The sequence below is a fragment of the Accipiter gentilis genome, chromosome 8, assembly GCF_929443795.1.
Source record: "Accipiter gentilis chromosome 8, bAccGen1.1, whole genome shotgun sequence".
NCBI classification, from domain to species: Eukaryota; Metazoa; Chordata; class Aves; order Accipitriformes; family Accipitridae; genus Astur; species Astur gentilis.
In genome coordinates, this window is record NC_064887.1 from 21,162,565 (window position 1) to 21,181,602 (window position 19,038).

At 36.4% G+C, this 19,038-nt stretch overlaps 1 protein-coding gene across 2 annotated transcripts in view; it reads right to left on the reverse strand.

The window, feature by feature from the left end:
- Window positions 1-19,038, reverse strand: part of DPYD (dihydropyrimidine dehydrogenase) — a 374,453-nt gene that overhangs the window by 191,414 nt on the left and 164,001 nt on the right. For both annotated transcript variants that reach the window (XM_049808457.1, XM_049808458.1), the window contains 3 exons: window positions 6,892-6,999; window positions 2,995-3,164; window positions 1,111-1,321 (listed from right to left, as the gene is read on the reverse strand). In XM_049808457.1, coding sequence (XP_049664414.1) covers window positions 1,111-1,321; window positions 2,995-3,164; window positions 6,892-6,999 — 489 coding nt within the window. The remainder of the gene's footprint in view (window positions 1-1,110; window positions 1,322-2,994; window positions 3,165-6,891; window positions 7,000-19,038) is intronic.

Below are 19,038 nucleotides of genomic sequence, written 5' to 3' on the forward strand. Positions count from 1 at the left end.
AGTCATACATTTTTCTGAGGTATGACCACAAATGCTACTAGACTCTTCTTAGATTATTTTAGATTTATGATTTTCCTTGATTGAAAAGATTCACAAAACCATGTTATGTTAAGAAATTTTGAAATTCCCCTTGCAATGGCAGAACCAGCATCTAACTACCAAATTTTCTGGCCACGTGCACTCTGAGGCACTTGCCAAGTCCTCTGTCAGAGCATTTATACCCAAAGGACCATGACAACATGTCATGAGTTAATTGGCTGGCATGACCATGCCCTGGAGAGGTAGGCACATCGATCACTAAGGCTTTCAGAATCTGCTAATGTTGATGAGCGTCTCCAGGCTGAAGATCTATTCATTTTATCAATCTGTCTTCTGCTGAGTCAGTGTTTTTTACTTTTGAGGCACATCTGATGTATGTGTCTGAACTCTTTAAATCTAACCTAGTGTCAGAGAACAGTCTGAGCTCTACTCAGTTCCCATGTTTTTAGTTGTACTCGTGTTCTTCAGCTCTCTTTCTGCTACAGCCAGACAATTTGTTCAATCTCTGAAATGCCATCTCTATGGCAATTTCTGTATCTTTAATATGGAACTATGTAATTGTTAATTTTTAAGACCAAAGCTTAGTTTTATTGCGTATGCACAAGAAATGAGTGATACCCAGTCCAGCTGAACCACAATAATGAATCTGTCCTAATTCTTGCTTAATTTAATAGGTTAAAAAAAAAAAGTTTCAAAGATCAGATCAGACCAGTTCAAAGGTATAGTATAATGAGTTTTTCTAAAGTTAATTAGTGAGACCAGAAGAAATCCCCAAGAGTATTCTTTGAGATCCCATTTGCATTGAGAGGAAAAAAGACATATACTGAGCAACTGTACCTCTAATCTGAGTTCCTGCTCTATACAATGATGTACAGAAAACTACTTTGTTATCAGAGCCTCAAGTTTTGTTCTAAGAGGTATACCTAAAGGACAAAGAAATTCCTGTGAAGGACCAGCAGTCACAAACTGTGTAACCTCTAGAGGACTCATTTCACAAAACTGTCAAAGGACAAGAAACGGCTGCAGCTAAAATAACAATCAGCATTTACAGAATGCATTAGGCAGGGTTACCTTTATTGTCACTTAAAACGGAGCCAAAGGCACTGATCACCACATCAGCTTTCAGACGGACAACCTGATCCTCATCTTCTTTCCAGTTTCCTTCATTGTCTTGTTCGGTTCGAACAAACTCCATTGCAACAATTTGTCCACCTCTAAGTACAACTTTCCGAGGGGAGAGGAAAGGCAGAAATTCACACTTCTCTTCTTTTGCAAGTTCCATCTGTAGAGTAGAAGCAATGAAATATATAACTTGAACATTGTTGTGTTTTTATGAAAAAACAAACAAACAAAAACCCCAACATTTTTTGACTCAAGATGCTACCACGCATTCTTCTGTAGTAGAAGTCACCTGTGTACGGTATACAGTCATCTTAATACCAACTTCAGAGCCTTCCGTGCTATTAAATAAAGCAATTCTAGACAGTGATACTAGGTAAATTTGCAATGTAAATATTTCTCCAATATATTTTCTTATTGTTCTCTGTTAGTTTTAATAGGTATAACTCCTTCAAGGGCAAAAGAGTTACCTTATGCAACTGTGTCTTTTAAGAAGAGGCCTAGTATTAATTAAGTATATGCCCTAATTTCTGTTTACTGTCATTTTAAGATGTTATTAAATGCTGACCACCACATGCAAACAACAGTATTCTGAGTGACAATCCATACTTAAGATCTTCTGAATCTCTCCTGTGGTAAACCTGCTGAAGTCAAACAGCATTTTGTCTTAGCAAAATCTTCAGGATTTGATTGTCTAAGTTTACACGACAACTTTTTTGAATATGTAATATCTAACCTGACATCATTCTAGCATGGCCATTACTAGCTGAAGCTACTTTTATTTTACTTTTTTTCAAGGCCACTGCATGATAGTATGAGTACAAACACTGACAACTTTTAGGAATTTACCCAGGCTGCTAACAAAGATTTTGGTTCAGAGTGACAGCTGATTCTTGATTAGTAAGAATCTGAATAGCACATGAGTCTGTCTGTTCAATGGCTTCAGTAATCTCATTGTGTCTAGATTCTTAAATGTAAGTGCAACAGAAGTAAATTATTCATCAAGAGACCCTCTATTACTTTTTTTGCACTTCTATTCCCCTTCTACAAGATCTCTAAGATGCCCACCTTCTTGAAAGAGATGACCAAACTACCATAAATCTCATTATAAAGATGCATTACATGTCCTGATATCCTCAAGTATACAAAAGTGTAAAGTATGTACGAAATAAATGATAATGGAAAAAGACCACCAAAATAAGGAGATCTAATCTGAAAAAAACCTCCTGTAGTACAGACATATTGAGGAAGCAGAGTCAGTTTCAAAATGTGCAGATGTCCTGATAAATGCCAAAGTGCAAAGCCAAACTAAAAATCAAACTCAACACTGAAATCTGTGATAAATGACATTGCTTTATTGCCATTGGCAGTGATTCAAAGCCAAAATCACTGTAAGTAATTTTCTTACAAGATTTTATAGGCTCCCAAGGCAACGTCAAGATCACTGAGATTCATTAGACAGCAGCCAGAAGGTATCATTCTAGGATCTAACCATGACCTGAAGAGTCACCTACAATACTCAAATGGCTGTTTGATCTCTGGGGTGCTTCCAAGATTAAAAATTTTACTGTAATTTCTAATTTACAAGAAATTCTACCCCCTGTATGCAAAAGCACCTCTCTGACTTTACAGGAAACGGGTACAACAGAGGAAAATTATTTATACAGAGACTATATAAAGTGGGCCTCAGATCATTAATAAACATTTATACATTTTAAGAGCATTTTATAAACAAAACCTTTAGTAGATGTCTTCTAAGTACCTATAGCACACTTTCAGGCCCTGTAGAAATAACAACCAATATTCCTTCTCATAAATGCTGTTATTTAGTTTTACCTCTTCTGGGACGGCCCTGATATTAGTGAATCCCTTCCTGAAGACCACAAACACACGCCGAGCTCCACAGCGTAAAGCAGATGTTGCACAGTCAAAAGCAGTGTCTCCTGCCCCAAGTACAATCACAGTTCCATGTATTGATGGCAATGGAGAGTGACAGGCACACATCCCTGAAAGATGAAAGCAAACCCCCATTTTCAAGTAGAGAAACCATTTCTGCATGACAGCTCAAAAGGTACTTGTACTCAAAGCAGTGTAAAATTGCATCTTACAGTTTCCAAGCATGGAGTGTCACTATCAAATTATTCTGCTTCACTGAAAGACAGTTTTATTTCCGTTTTTAAGATATGCTCATATACATAATTTCATAGTCAGTACTCTAAGCAGCTGCACCTTTCTATCTGGAAAGAATTCAAATGACAACACGTTTGTAGGATTGTGGGTCCTGTCAGGTTGAAATTAGCAATGTGATATATTTTTATTCAAAAAGTAAGTTTCTCTCTTTTCATATTCATTATCCTCCCAGTTAAAAAAAATAACATCTTTTAACAGATTATAAAGAATAAGACTTGGTATGACCAGTTGTTGATAGTTTTGTGTAATAGTTTCTCAAAGATAGTCCCCTCAGTCAATTTTCTACAAGGCACTGACACTGTTCTGGCAATGACACAGTTCTCAGAGGCTGTTCTCTACAGCAGCTGAACATGAGGCAGAAAGAATATTGTTATTACAGTAATTCCTAGATCTTCCAGTGGGAGAAAACGTTTAATCTACATTGGCTTTCTACAAACAATTTGCAAAAAGTTACATGGAGAGAATGACAACATTATGTGTTCGTCATCTACAGCTTGTATTTGATGATTTGATTATACAAGAAATACTTAAGTAAAACTGAACTGTGTGTGTTGCTTGTATGAGACTGCACTTTATCACAAGTTTAAATACAACTGTTGATTACACAAATTATTGCAATTTAAAAAATAATGCCATAAACAATATAAAACTATATTCTCAATGAGCTTGTGATAATTTCATTCAGGAGGTGCTAAGCTGGCCATTTAATCATTGCACTGTAACTCAAGTATCCTGCTATAGTAGCAGCAGATTTTCACATGCAATTGTGAAGAAACACAGGTATCGTTCAAGTAAACAATGCTTTCAATTTAGACATATAAACAGAGTGAGAAACAACATCCTAATACACATATTCTCTCTCCATTTCTAAAATGCTTTATGTATGGCAAATACTATCATTTTCCCCCCTATATGGCACTGCATTTACTATTTACTTAATAGGCTTCTTATTCTAAAATTTTCTCTAAACTTTTCTCATTTATTTTTAATGAACTTAATCCTTCACAAAAATTGTAAATTGAGCAGTGGAAAAAGCACAAGCGCAGCAGGGTAATGGCAGCTCAGAGTGTCATTACAGGACTCGTCTAGAATGGATCAGTCACAGCAGCTCACTTTGCTTTCGGTGAAAAGGCCACTCCCAAAGTAAATTCACATCTATGTATTTGCAAGGAGAACCCCTTTTGGAGGAAAGTATATTAACAAGTGGTATTCAGAACTTAGTAAGCAGGCAGAATATCTATTTTACTGTGAATAAGTCTATTATGTCTATTATTTAGAGAAATGTCATTGTAAAAAAAAAAGAAAAAGGATGGAGCTGGATATAGGACACATATATTTTATTTTAAAATTCCATGCTTTAGAGAGCCAGAGGTAGCTACAGCTGCAGACAGACACTAGGAAATTAAGTAAAAGAGACCATGTTAATTAACAGACAACAACGAAGAGCTACTATTACTGTCAGTCAGAAAATGTTAGTTCTTCAAAGTTCATCCTTTTTTTCATTGTAGACTGTCATGGTTTCAGCTGGGATAGAGTTAATTTTCTTCCTAGTAGCTGGTATAGTGTTATGTTTTGGATTTAGTATGAGAATAATGTTGATAGCAACAACTGAAAACAACAGTGTGTTAAGTAGTGTTTAGACTAAGTCAAGGATTTTTCAGCTTCTCATCCCCAGCCAGCAAGAAGGCTGGAGGGGCACAAGAAGTTGGGAGGGGACACAGCCAGGACAGCTGACCCAAACTGGCCAATGGGGTATTCCATACCATGTGACATCATGCCCAGTATATAAACTGGGGGGAGTTTGCCAGGAGGGGCCGATCACTGCTCAGGAACTACTGGGCATCGGTCAGTGAGAGGCAAGCAATTGCATTGTGCATCACTTGTTTTGTATATTTCAATCCTTTTATTATTATTGTCATATTATTATTATTATTACTATTATTGTTATTATTGTTATTATTTTCTTCCTTTCTGTCCCATTAAACTGTCTTTATCCTAACCCACGAATTTTACTTTTTTTCAGTTCTTTCCCCCATCCCACTGGGTGGGGCAAGTGAGCAAGCAGCTGTGTGGTGGTTAGCTGCTGGCTGGGGTTAAACAACGACATAAAATTAATATAAAAAAATATCATTGCATATCCTGGCAAATCAAGAATGCTACTTTGCAACATTCTAAAAGATGCAGATCACAATATATAGGATCCTCATGTAGGCAGGTGGCATACAGTACATGACTATTACGTGTCCACACAGAATTCTATAAAGTATTTTTAGTCAAATTATTACAAGAGGGCATTCTTTTGCAGGATTTATTTTTCCCTTTTTAATCCACAAATGTTTTGCAATTCAGATTCTTTATCTATTTCATTTTTAAAAATCTATTTCTTAAAAAGAAAACCAAACAAACCCCAGCCTTTTCTCCCAACCCATTTGAGGTCACTATGAGCTTAAGAAAACAGACAGGAATAAGCACTTGATCAAAATAGCAGAGAGATGGGACTAATGGGATGCAGAATTTCCCTTTCTAAGTATTTTACATAAAATTTACTTTTATATGCAGAATGATTTGCTGCAGAAGATATATTCTTCAACACATTGTTTATGGAAAGTCTACCAAATACGGGGGCAACCCTGTATGACACTAAAAGAAATTTCTGAATGCTCAGAAGAAAATAAGATTGTAGATAAAAAAGGTATATGTGTGGTTAAATATGTGGTCCTATGTACAAGACCTCATATTGCACTAAGTATGTGCCCAGAAAACTGTACATGGAATTTCTTTTTTATCAACACATTGGGGAATCTAGACCATGAGGGAACATGGCATAGAAATCTCGAGCTCCATCTCATACATCCATCTGGGGCTTATGACTTCACATTCAGGGCCACTGAAAGCAGCTATACTCCTTGGGGAGCAAACACAGCCATCTGTACTCAAAACAAAGATGTAAAAGCATAAAACTAGACTGTATTTGGTGCCTATGAACTGAGTGCTGTCTTACTAACTCCTGGCATACTACAGTTGTTCTGAGTCTTAGACTGTAAGTTGTTTGGGTAAGGAACTAGTGCTCCCTTAAATGTGTCTGTAAAACATACAGCATGTGACTTGGGATCAAGTAAAATCATTTATCAACAATATACAAAGCAGCTGCTTATATGGGTTGGCAACACATTCTTTAATATCAGATTTTTTCAGACCATCTTATATACACTATTTATATCAAGATACTTTATATAAATGAGAAGCTTATGACATCTTTTGAATATAATTCAAAATAACAAACATAACTTATTAGGGGTAATGATTTCCCATGTACTTATATTTTTATATATGACTATTTGCTTTACAGTCTCTAGGACTGACTTTCCTGACCACACTCCTGAGGTTGCAACTCACCAAGAGAAAACCCTGCCCCAGACCTATTCACTGGGAGGTGCTTCATAATTGGACGTGCTGCTGTGTAAACAGCTGTCCATTTTGATATATCAGTAACTGCTAATGACTTACTGAACATGATTACAACAAAAACATAGTATCACACACCTGGCTTACTTGCCATTGCTACCAAAGGTAGGAAGTCTTTAGATGTGTAGAATCCTTGATCCATTCTCAGTCCTTGGAATATACTGTCTCTGTTTGGTTCTGGCAAACCTAAAACAGATATTTTAAGGCATATCAGAACTACAAGGGAAATTTCAATGACCAATACATATTTGACATTACATACACATTCTCAAAAACCTCCTCAATACAAGCACTTTTACAAACCCTTAGATGTTTCTAAAAGAACATCACAGATGACTGTAGTTTCATGTTTGTAGTCTGTAGCTTACATAACTCATGATCTTTTAATGGTACTGGCACTTGAAAATAAGGTTGCTGAATAACCTGTGTATTCATATAACTCATACCAAAACAAATGCAAAGGAAAGGATTAGAGAGAACAGGATATACAGGGTGCAAAAGCAGGGAAGCTACTGGGGAAGAGAAGACTCTTGTAAGCTTTTCTTGTATCACTCTACCTGCACGCGCGTGTAATGCTGTGAAATGGTTTTGCTCCCTTTGTTCTGAGGCATTCTTCAATATAGCTAGTCTGCAGATAATACAAATGAGGCAATAATAAACAGCTTAACCGATGAGGAAAGGAGCACAAATGGCAATGCTGTAGATCTGTCTTATCTGTGAGTATCTGTATGCCACCATTTTTTGCCACTCTTGATTGTTTTCTCAAAACCCAAAAGTCCTTATTGGCTGACATTTATTTATAGTTATTAATAGCACACACTTTTACAGAAGCCGTAGGATACAGACAGGGGTACACCTCACAACTAATAATAGCAACAAATACCTTTCAATTAAAAGAAAGCAGCAAAAAGCATCTTCCAATTATCAAAGAATAACTTCTTGTTGCTGTGTGAACATTTGGACAGCACAAAAAACCAGTCTGGTTGAGACAGAAGTTAAAACAGTTTTTTCATGCAAATGCAATGATCTATCAGGGTATTTTCAACAGGACCTTGACTTTCATATTTACATCTAAAAGCCATAATATTATCAAAGTATGCTAATTAATAATTATATACTGAAATGGAGTAAACATCAACAATTTTTCTAAGAAAACACACTAGAACCAAGGAGTCCTCAGAGCAAGCAGGCGGAATTGGAGCATGAAAAGCAATCTGTGTTCCCTCCATTCTCAGGCATGGATGGCAGCAGACTAATGTTTCTTCTCTTTGAGACATACTGGTCTGGAAAACCCCAATAACATCATGTTAGTGTCAACAATAAAGCAGGATTGCATATTGAGGAGTGCTGTACCAAGTAGGGAAGGTTTAGGGCCTTTTTATATTCCTGAAGCAGCAAAAATCTGTCTCATTATATCATAAGACCAGGACTCAGTCGTGAGAAAGCTTAGGATTTTTTCATGAGTTACCTGATATGAGGGAAGTTTCTTAAAACTCTAGATCCCTGAATTAAGTTACTATAATACAAAATGGAAAAAAAGTGTATTTTTAGTTTTAACAGGTTCAGGGAATAAAATGAAAATGTGCTCTCAGTGAATTCAAAAGGCTTACAAGACAAAAAGCAAATAAAAAATATCCTGAAATTCTTGTATTTCAAAAATCTCATGTTATTGAGCACTTTGTTGATCTCTTTTTATAAAAAAAATCATGACTCAGTTGCTGAACACCTGACTTTCAAAACACCGCTGATCTATAGTTGGATATTGAGAAAAATAAGGTTAGAAAATACTAGCATGTACTGAACTTCAAGACCTTTGAATGCTGTACTTCCTGGGTAGACTGGACTATCAGCTAATGAAGAATGAATAATGGGTATCTTAAGAGGCTACCAGAAATACTTAATGCTATTGAAAATACAGTATGTAAAATGCATTAAAGAAATTATTTTTAAAACCACATAGGTTTTCCTCTATGTATATATTGCAAAATCATCTATGGCAAGTAGAGTACTTCAGAAAAAGCTCTCAGTGACTGCCTACGCGCAGAGGACAGAGTAATGCGACTAATTCTATTGAGGTGTCCATAAACCAGCTCAGAGGCCTCAGTTTACTCTTGGGAGAAACACTCTTGTCATTAGTGAGATGTGCAGTCTGCATTAAAGATAATTTCCTTTCTACCTAACATCTATCCTAGTTCAAAACCAAGGAGAAACCCTTACAAAAAGTTTTTCCACGTATTTTTGCCACTTTTATAATTGTTTCACCTCTAACAGAATCGGTAATTTAGCTCCCATAGGTTGAAGAAAGAGTAGAATTAAGGGAATGTTGTAATGTTCACGGTTCAGGCTCATCACTAGTTCAGTGCCACTGAAATCAAAGGAGTTGGATTAAGAATGCATTGGATTCAATGATGTTTAGCCTAGCTGATATGACCAAAAAAAAAGCCTAATAGGTAGTCAGTATATGTGGCATTTTTTGCTATTTATTTTACTATTTTCATTTTGCTGAAAAGTCAATGAAAACCAATTTTGCAATATTTACATTTGAAGGAAATGCAGGGGATTTTTCTCTTATACCTATAAACACCTGGCACAGTTTCAAGCTCTTTGTTAAGCATCTGCTGGAAGTTGTACTGGATTCTGATGTATCTCCTTTTGCTATTTAGTATTTGCCATTATTAGGATTATGATTGCATTTAATTTTGTTAAAATAGAGAGATAGAGTACTTCTTAAAACCACTAGGTAGCTAAGAAAGAGGCAGGCAGAGGCAGACAAACAGAGGAAGAGATCAAGAACTGATAAGATCCACTTTAGAGACAAAGCATTTCATAATAAATGGCCACCCCACAGAAGTATGCTTTACAGACAGATCAAATATTGATAAATAGCCAAGAGCCTCTTAGGAGAGAGAACATTTGATGAAAAAACAGCTGTAGAGGAAAAATATAGTTTCAAGCAAATGCTTTTAGTGGAGAAATAAAATTTAAAAAACCCCAGTCATCTATGAAAGACACAATTTAGGTCAAAATAATGAACCAAGAGAAATACCCTTTGAAGATAAATCAGAGAGATCCTTTAGCAAAAGGGATTTCACACACCAGTACAAAATAGCCAGGAGCTGCCCAAGAAAAAATGCTTAGAAAAACATGAGGTCTTTCCCCTACGTTTTAGGCTGGAACCAATGGTAGTCAGTTCTCTGCTCTCCAAATCTACATGCAACCCATTTAAAAGGCTTTTTCATTTATTACTTGGTATTTCCCGTCCTGAAAGAATCTTTCACTATTCTAGGTCTCCTGTCTTTAAATAACCTATATCAAAATCTAGTGATAACAATTATTTCTTTCACCTGCACTGAAGAACAACTCTTCTGGAAGACAACCAAGAGGATGCAGCCTAGAAAGACAATTCCACTGGCATTGTTCAGATGGACTCTGCACACCCGTACACAAGCAGAGGGCTATGCCCCACGCCTTGCCTTCTGCAGCCAAAGCCCTGGACTTCCTGAAGCCTCAGTCCCTTTACCCACTGATGCCAGGGAACAAGCTTCTGTAGCAACTGATATACAAACCACACAATGAAGCCTCATGGGCTGTGGAAAACAACATTTACTGAGAACACAAAAAGTAGAAACATTATGAAAATAAGAGCTTGAATGACAGATCTAGGTCAGCTTTGCAAAAAGGTAATCTAGACAGTCGCAGTCTGGGTCAGGTACAGCGTAGAAAGCAATTAATCTCTATTCCTGACCCTCTGGTTTGCTAGGCCCTGCGCATTTTATCTCTAGATGCTCCAGCTGTTTCTCAGTAAGCATCACTCTCTTAGTATGAAGCCCTCTTTCCTTCTTGCCTTGATTTGATCCTCACAACCCCATCTCTAGTGGGCTATACCTGAGCATCAGTGTCTCTCCCGTGTCTGACATACCTTCCAAAGTCATTAGCCACTATAACAGTGGCTTTGGAAAACACAGACTTTATCCTCCCTTTTTCATATCCTTTATATATACATATCAAAATACACATGCATATATATATTAGAAGAAACAACTGCTTCCTATCAAGATCCTGTACTCTTTGTTGTCACAATACTGATGCATGTCAATTTTCTTAACTTGCAGTGTTAAGTCCATTGTCTCCATTTAAAGAGAGAGAATTTAGATCCTCTCACAATTCTCTAGTCCAGATGAAATATGAAACACTAAATGATTAGAGGCAATTTGTTGGATATACAAGGCAATATAGAAGAGTGATGCATACACAATGTAAGGTACTGGCATGCAAAGCAATGCACCTAGTCCATGTGGTTGCTGCACCAAATAAATCGAGGCACGTCAACACATCAATCAGTTAAGCCTGAAAAGGAAATAAATACTGCTGCTATTAATGTAACTATTAGCCTGGTCTGAAAAGGAAAACTAAAGTGGGAGTAGAGGCACAGCATATCCCTCTCTCTCTCAAATCCCCTCTCCCCAGAAATAGGAATGCCTTCTGAACTTGAACTCATTGTTTGGATTACTTAAATCTGACATGTTTGGGCAGATTTGCAGTTTCAGATGAACTTCTCAGTCAGTCTTAATAACCGACATACAAAATAAGCCTTCGTCCTTGGTAAGGGTCAAATGCAGTTTTCACTGGCACCTGACTGAAAACAAATCTCCAGACAAAAAAAAATAGAGCTGAAGTTGAAGTGGAAGTATACAGTAGCCTACAGGGACAAAACTTACTAGAGCATTGTGAGGTTTTCTGTTTTCCCTCACATCAACCGCCAAAAAGTCTGGTTTGCTTCATTTTTAAATGTAATAATACCACATTCTGGAAAAATTTAAGCTGGACCAGGTAAACAAATTAATAACTAGCACCTTTGAAGCAATATTCCCTCTCTTTGCATTCTTAGCTGTTGCTATCCTGACAGAAGAGAGTTTTCAAGATGACAATTGGCTGCATTGTTTTTACCAACTCCTTACTTTCAGGTAAAAATGTAAATTCAGGCTGGTGAATGCAACCTGTGTTTGAATATACCGAGAACTATTTTTTTAAAAGCCAAGACACTCTATTTTGACATTTTTTATAATGAATCCTTCAACTTTGTTTCAAAATGATATTACATTTATAAACTTATCCAAACTGAACTCAAAAGAAAATAAAGAAAATTGGATTCACTGGCCAATGACATCCAATTTTCTACTGCTTAAAAACTGGCAAACCAAAACCAACATGAAACCCCATTCACTTTTTTTTTTTTTAAATGTTCTTTTGTCATATAAATATGGACCATTAGGTAGAAATTTAGAGGGTAGGGAGGTCTTTCCACCTTTTGCCATATCCATGAAAACCTGTTCATGTTTCAAAATTAAACAAGATTTTGAAAAATCACATTTCTAGAGAAAACTCGTGTTCTGCCCTTCCCAGCCTCCATGACAGGGATTTGCTGAGGAAGGGGGGCCCAGGAGATCCTAGGACCAGGTAGAAAGCCTCGAACTGTAAGTATCTACTGAGAAGAAAAATGCACGAATCTCATGATACCAGATGTGGGCAGAAGAAACTTATTATTAGCTGTGTATCTGCTCTGGTGGCAATGCAAATCTCCTGAAATAATACCTGAGAGGCTAAGCCCAGACAACCTGAGACCCAGCCTGCTAATCAGCATAAGAAACTTGAACATAGCCCAGTAATGGGGCAGCATAGGTTCTGCACCAGCAATACCTCACCTTTGGCCAGCTTGAGGAATAGGAATAACAAGTTGTGCCCACTCATGTGCCCTGGGCAAAGGAGCCATGGAAGGCTGATGGACAGAGACTGACATGAATCTTAGAGAGGAGCTGACATGCTCTGGTAAGTTATTTTTGTTAACAATATTTGTGTGTGTGTGTGTGTGGGGGGGTATTTTCTTAAAAAGATGTGCTAAAGTACATACCGAGCTAAGAAAATTGCTCTATAAAGGTGAATTTCTAAAGGCACCATTTCCCTTCTGAAAGGGGCCTTTCGAATTAACAGAGAAGTATCCATGCTGTCCCTTCTCCCTGCCCTTTTATGCACCGAGTGTTCCAACTTGCTCCTTGTGTTACTGTATAAAAATATTTCAGATGTAACACTTCTGATAGCATTTCACACTTGCCCAGAGAGTTGCAGCTATAGCTACCATATGGTCAGAGTGACTACAAAGGTGCGTGGCAGAGAAGAAAGAACATATTGTAAATTCCAAGCGCATAAGCATCCTTAATATTTCTGCATGTTCTGTTCTTCTTCAACAAGTCTAGTTTGTGGTCTGGGGAAATGGAGATCAAAATCTATGTATTTAAAGCAGTTTTATGTCACACAATCCATGAATTGTATAAATTGGACCATGAGTTTTAAGTACATTAAAGTATTTTCTTGAAATGTAACATTGAAACAGTAAATTCTTATAGCTGTCAAATGTACAGGTTTCCCTAGACAAGACAGAATCTATTTGTATGCAGTGGCATATGCTCTACCTATTTGTTTATAAGAAGTTACATTCATTTGTATCAATATTGATAACATTGCTGTCCATGGATCAATATTACATCACAATCTAGATATGAACTATACTAAAGTGCATTACCCAAATATGGTACCTAAGCTGTGCCACATAGCTGATTATATTAAACACAGCATTACAATTCGTGCTATGACATTCATCAGAAATGGAACAGAAAGCCAATGGTATCTAAAGAGTTACTCTCTCTACATTTTTAAAGGTTTGCTTCTGAAAGACTAAATGCCCAGTAAAGTTGCAAATGCTCTGCAGGTGCTCAGCTTCTCTCAAGGTCAGTCCATTAGTGATTAACACATTAGTAAATACTTTTGAGGCTTGTATTTTTAAAGGATCTCTCTTGTTTTGCTGGAGATTTTTTTTTATGGTGGCAGCTTTGTTACTTCCTGTTGTGAGGTTCAATAGAGTATGTTTTCTAGGTGGTTGATTTTTTTTTGTTTGCTCTGTATGTCGATGGAGATAAGTGTTTTAATTACTTTTTTAATGTCTATGCTTTTGTATTTTCTTCCTCTCTCCATTTATTTCCTGCTGTTGAGATTACTGCCTCATCTCCACAGCAGGTGGCTCTTTGAAATTTGTTTTCTCTGTAAGCCTGGTAGATTTATTTTGTAATATAACTGCTCCTTTTTACTGTTTTTTATTAATGATTTCTCTACTTTGGAATAGGTACACTTGCAAGGTTTGTAGGAGTAATTCCCTAATGATGGCTAAAGGCCCTGTTCATAGAAAAAGAGAAGTAAGGGTAAAAAGTAAAAGAACTACAAGGCACTTGGGTTAGGCTTTTCTTACCCTGAAGTTAGAATGAACACTGTATACAGCATACGTGAAAGAGCACCCTTGACATTTAACAACAAGAGCCATACACAATTGCTGCAGTACATTCTAAGTAGAACAGCTATGTCCATACCATAACTCCTTTTAAAAACAGCTGAATGGGTAGCTGAACCTGGAAGTAATGCAGTCTATAGGTCTCACACCTTACTTTGTTGCTAAATTAGACACAGAGACAAGAATCTGAGCTCTTGGAAATGGTATTGAAGTTAACAGGAATGAAGTAGTCAGATCAGCCAGAACTAGATTTGTTCTTATAATCCAATTTCTCTTTGAAGCCAATTGTCCAATCCCAGTTTAGATGTAGCCAAAATTTCACAAGATCTAGGCATCAGAAACTGCAGATGGGAATCACAGGCAGAGTTTAGAATCAATTCACGTGAGTGATGGAAATTAGGAATATGACCACGCAATCAGTGTTGTATGTCTGAGCTTGGATTACAAAACACTGCAGCCCTGTGGTCTGCTCTCACAACATCTAGTGATCCCATGATCAGATTAGATTGGCATCTAATGTCAACCAAAATGTCCAAAGATGAACCATAACTCATTAGCCCCATGAAATATAGAGTCCACCCCTAATTTGGTTATATCATAATCAGTCTAGCTTTTCTCAGGGCTTTAGCCTATACTCCGCAGCCTAGCTCTGGTCTTAATTGCTCTTCTTAATTTTATTATGGTCAACATATGGGACCTGCACTTCAAATACTATTGGGATAACACTCAAGTATGACTAAGGTAATGTGTTTTAGTGAAAATCATCAGTGTTTCAAGATGATTAAACAAAGATATGGAGAAATTATGTGGCGATTTTGCACTTCTCAATATCTGGTATTCAATTAAGCACCATAATGATTTTCAACTCCCAATTTGACTTGAGCACATATCCTCTAAAAGCACTTTCTTAAAACGCATACCTCAGAACTGAAGCAAAAAGTATCACTCAGTGTTTTTAAAACATAATTATTTAAAGGACACACTGGAAGTGATACTAGACAAAGTATCTGGACAAAGTGATACTGGACAAAGATATACAGCTTTGTAAATTAAGGAACAGATGGTAATTCTAGCCTTTCTTCTCAGGTTGGAAACTTGATACTTAATGTTGCCCATATTTGAAGTGATAGTTAAATTGAGGATGCTAGGAGGTTAGATGGTAGTTCTGGTGAAATGACTTGCTAAAATGTGAAGATTACTATAAAGTAAACCTCATCATAGAGAAGGATGAATGCAGAAGTCTGCTTACCTTCCCTCTGGTTCTGTTCTGCCTGGTATTATTTATTGCAGGACTTAAAGTACCGAAACAGTTTGCTATGAATCTTGATTTGTAGAACATAAGAGTTTTGTAAATTGTAATACAGAGCAACTGAAGAAGCATCTGCTGTAAAAAACAAAGTGGAATATTGCTGCAAACCTTTCTTATGTCATCTTGGAAACATTTTTTATACTGGCAACAAATCTGAAAAGGTCACTAGGAAAAATGCATTTAGTAGTCTCAGTCAAATCCATCTCTAACATAAGAATGTACCATTCCACACAGGAAAAGAGCTTGGTCCTGTCTGCTTACAACAGAGCTGAACTGGATTTTTAGTCCTGACTGGAATTTGGTCACTTCTTACCACTAGCATAAGCTGTCATTATTCAGGAGCATCCTTGAAGCGGCATAGCAGGGATGCTGAAGTTTAAGATCTGACATGCTAATGTCGTCAGTTCCTTTCCCTCTTCCTTCTACAAGTTTTTTCCTAGCACTTACCAAAGGAAAGACACAGGGGGGGCTGTGTTTCCTCCAGACACCAGCCAGATACTATTTGTCAGTGTGATATGCTGCACCATGCTAGAGCAGAAGAAACTGGCCCCAATGCTTACTCTTGTTCAGTAAATGGTGCTGAAGTGAAGTGGCCACAAAAGCAAGATCACCTCCTTGGGGACTCTCTATCAGTAATTTGAAGGACACAAAAAAATCTATCATCTCAGAAACCATATGTCACAATAAAGTAATTTTTATACAGTATAAAAAATCTGAATATGTAAAGTGAAAGCAAATAAACTGGACAGAGAGAATGCGAGCAACTGACTCCTGAAGAGAAAGCAGAAAATACTACAATAACTGTTTGCAATAGAAACAGTATCTTTCCCCAAGTAGATTCATTATAACTTACCTGTCTAATATGTCCAGTTTATAGGCAGTCATGCTGGCATATTGGAATAATCAAAACCAATGAAAATTTACAAAGGGAAAATCAAATGTTAGCATAGAAAGCATCTCTTCATATTCATTTTTTATTTCAAAAAAATTGGAAAAAATCTTGAAAAGTTGGATCAATAGAAGCTACATATGGTAAATATGCAGGGAATGGATAAAATGAGAACAAAACTGATGGAAAACATTCACAAAGAAAAAAACCACAAATGCTTAGTTGGCATCACAAATTAAAATAAATACTAGACCTCTACACTGTTGCAAATCAACAGCTAAAAAAAAAAATAAATATTTATCAAAGGCAGCAAATTCATCCTGTAGAAGTATGTGAGAAAAAATTAAGTCATTGATATTCTGGAAAAATACCTTTGGTCAGATCTCAGGCACTGTACAGCAAGGAAGTTGCAATGAAGTGTACTGAGACAACGTCAACTTGTACTAACTAAAATTATCCTGTATTTTTGATGTAATAGTAGTATAATAGCTGATAGGTGGTATCAAAGTGTTACAAATATAAACACTGATTTTTATAATACTGTTTCCTAAATTTAATTAAATTGAACAGTTAAGAATCAGAAAAACATCTAACTCTAGCCGTTTCTCTTAAATCTGCTACTATTACTCTGTTGCATGCCACTTCTGTAGCTTCCATTCTATTTGAATATAGTGACTATGAAACAACAGACTGGATCAATTATAGCTTTGCACCCTATATAACTGTATCTATATTAAATACTTGTAAAACCTTACTTATCCAGGAGGAAAATCCCACACACTAAATAATACTTGAAAAATATAGGACTTTCTAGCTATTCCTATTTTTAAAACTTAACAAGGATTCACCCCAACGTTTTTTTTTTTTTCAAATGTAAAAGTCTTCAGTGTAAACCAGCAATGTCTCCTAAATGCTACTGAATAATTACCATTCTATCTGAAATTTCAATATAGGAAACAAATATTGTTTCCCAGTTCTTTGTTAACATATTAAATTGTCTTAGCTTAAATCTTAGAATATTAATACACTGGGTTTGTCCACATGGAAGAACAAAAAGATGCTATAAAGCTTATTCAGTAATTACTCCCATATCATTCCACCTATGCTCCATTTTTTAATCACTTCAGGTAAACCATCTCTACATATATTTTAATATGAAGCCTCAAAAAATACTTCTAAACATTATTCATTTTTCTGCAGCACAGATCTAAAACTGAAAACCTATCATCAGTGCATTCTGATGAAAAGGTAATAATTAAATCTTTTTTCCCCCTTCTTCTACAGCACATTATTTGACCTATGATAAAACAACCTATCAAATTTCCATTTATTATTTCTACCTGAAGGGTTTTGCCAGCTCACACAAACATAAATCTCCATTTGTCAGATTTAAATTGTACCTCTCCCATCTGCTATGAGGGTTCATAGCTCTTGTCCCTTAAAAATTACCGAATAGCATCAAGCAACATAACCTCCCTCCAGCCTTCACTGACCCTTGCAATCAATAATATTTGTAACCTGTATGTGCACAGTTAAGTAGAAGAGAAGCCATGCACTATCCTAGTTAACCACATTGAGCTGCGATACTAAAATCTGCTCCCTTGTGTCTCCTGTGATCAATTTTAATCTCTGGACCAAGAATAAAAGAATGCAGACCCTGTGTCCAAATTCATCTGAAACGGATGTTACAGATTTGTAGGTGTGCACAGGAGCTGTGGATTTAATACAACCAGCAGTTCAAGCAAAGAACAAATCTAAGCTATCATTCATTCTCATTACCCTCAGTGTATTTTGGATCTTCAGAAGACATTACAAAACACAGGAAAATGCACATGTACTGACATAAGCCTGTTCTCTTTGTTAAAATACCATCAGGTAACAGTTATTTGTTCGAGCTGTATCCATTACTGCCACTGCAGGTAAGGTGGAGGTCAGTTATTCCATTATGATTACTTTGTTTAAAGGTTTATAAATAGACTGCCAATATTCATTCCTTCTGGAAAAGTGTCATATAAAGTAAATTAAACAGAAATTCACTAGAAATAATAAAGCCTGGTTCTGCTTTGTTAAAAATAAACAATTATTACAGATAAAAAAGAGTAATTCAGGTTTCTGATGGTATTTGTTCTCTCACCTCCAAACTAATTTTATTTAAAGGAAGGCAAATTTGCCAGCCAATTAGTCTAATTAGACAATGGTATCTGAATGTAGAACAGGAAGAAAGCAACTTTAGAAACCTACTGCAGTAGAAAAAGCCCTTTTTGAATCTGTCACACTACCAGAATGCATGTTTCCAGAGTTCTCGTAACTGCGTATTTATAGGCTTGGCTATATTGGCTCCTCATCAGCAGCTCCAGTGCCATGAATCATCTATCAAAACATTTGAGAAGACTTTCTTACTCATTTCTTTAAAGCAACATTCTGAAGAGACACTTTCAACTTGATTATGCTCCAGTGTTCACTATCAATTAAGAAAAATAGCACACAGTTTTATAATTGCAGGTAAAAAATAAGTATGCAACGTCAGAGGATTTATCTTCTCAGATTGTCTCATGATGTGTGTCAGTACAGAGTATGCTGCAACAAATATGACATTCTTGAGTAACATGCTGGAGGGTCAATGAGCTTTCTCACTCTGGTCATTTACCCACTTCACATTGATACCCTTATCATTAAGCACATATTTATCTC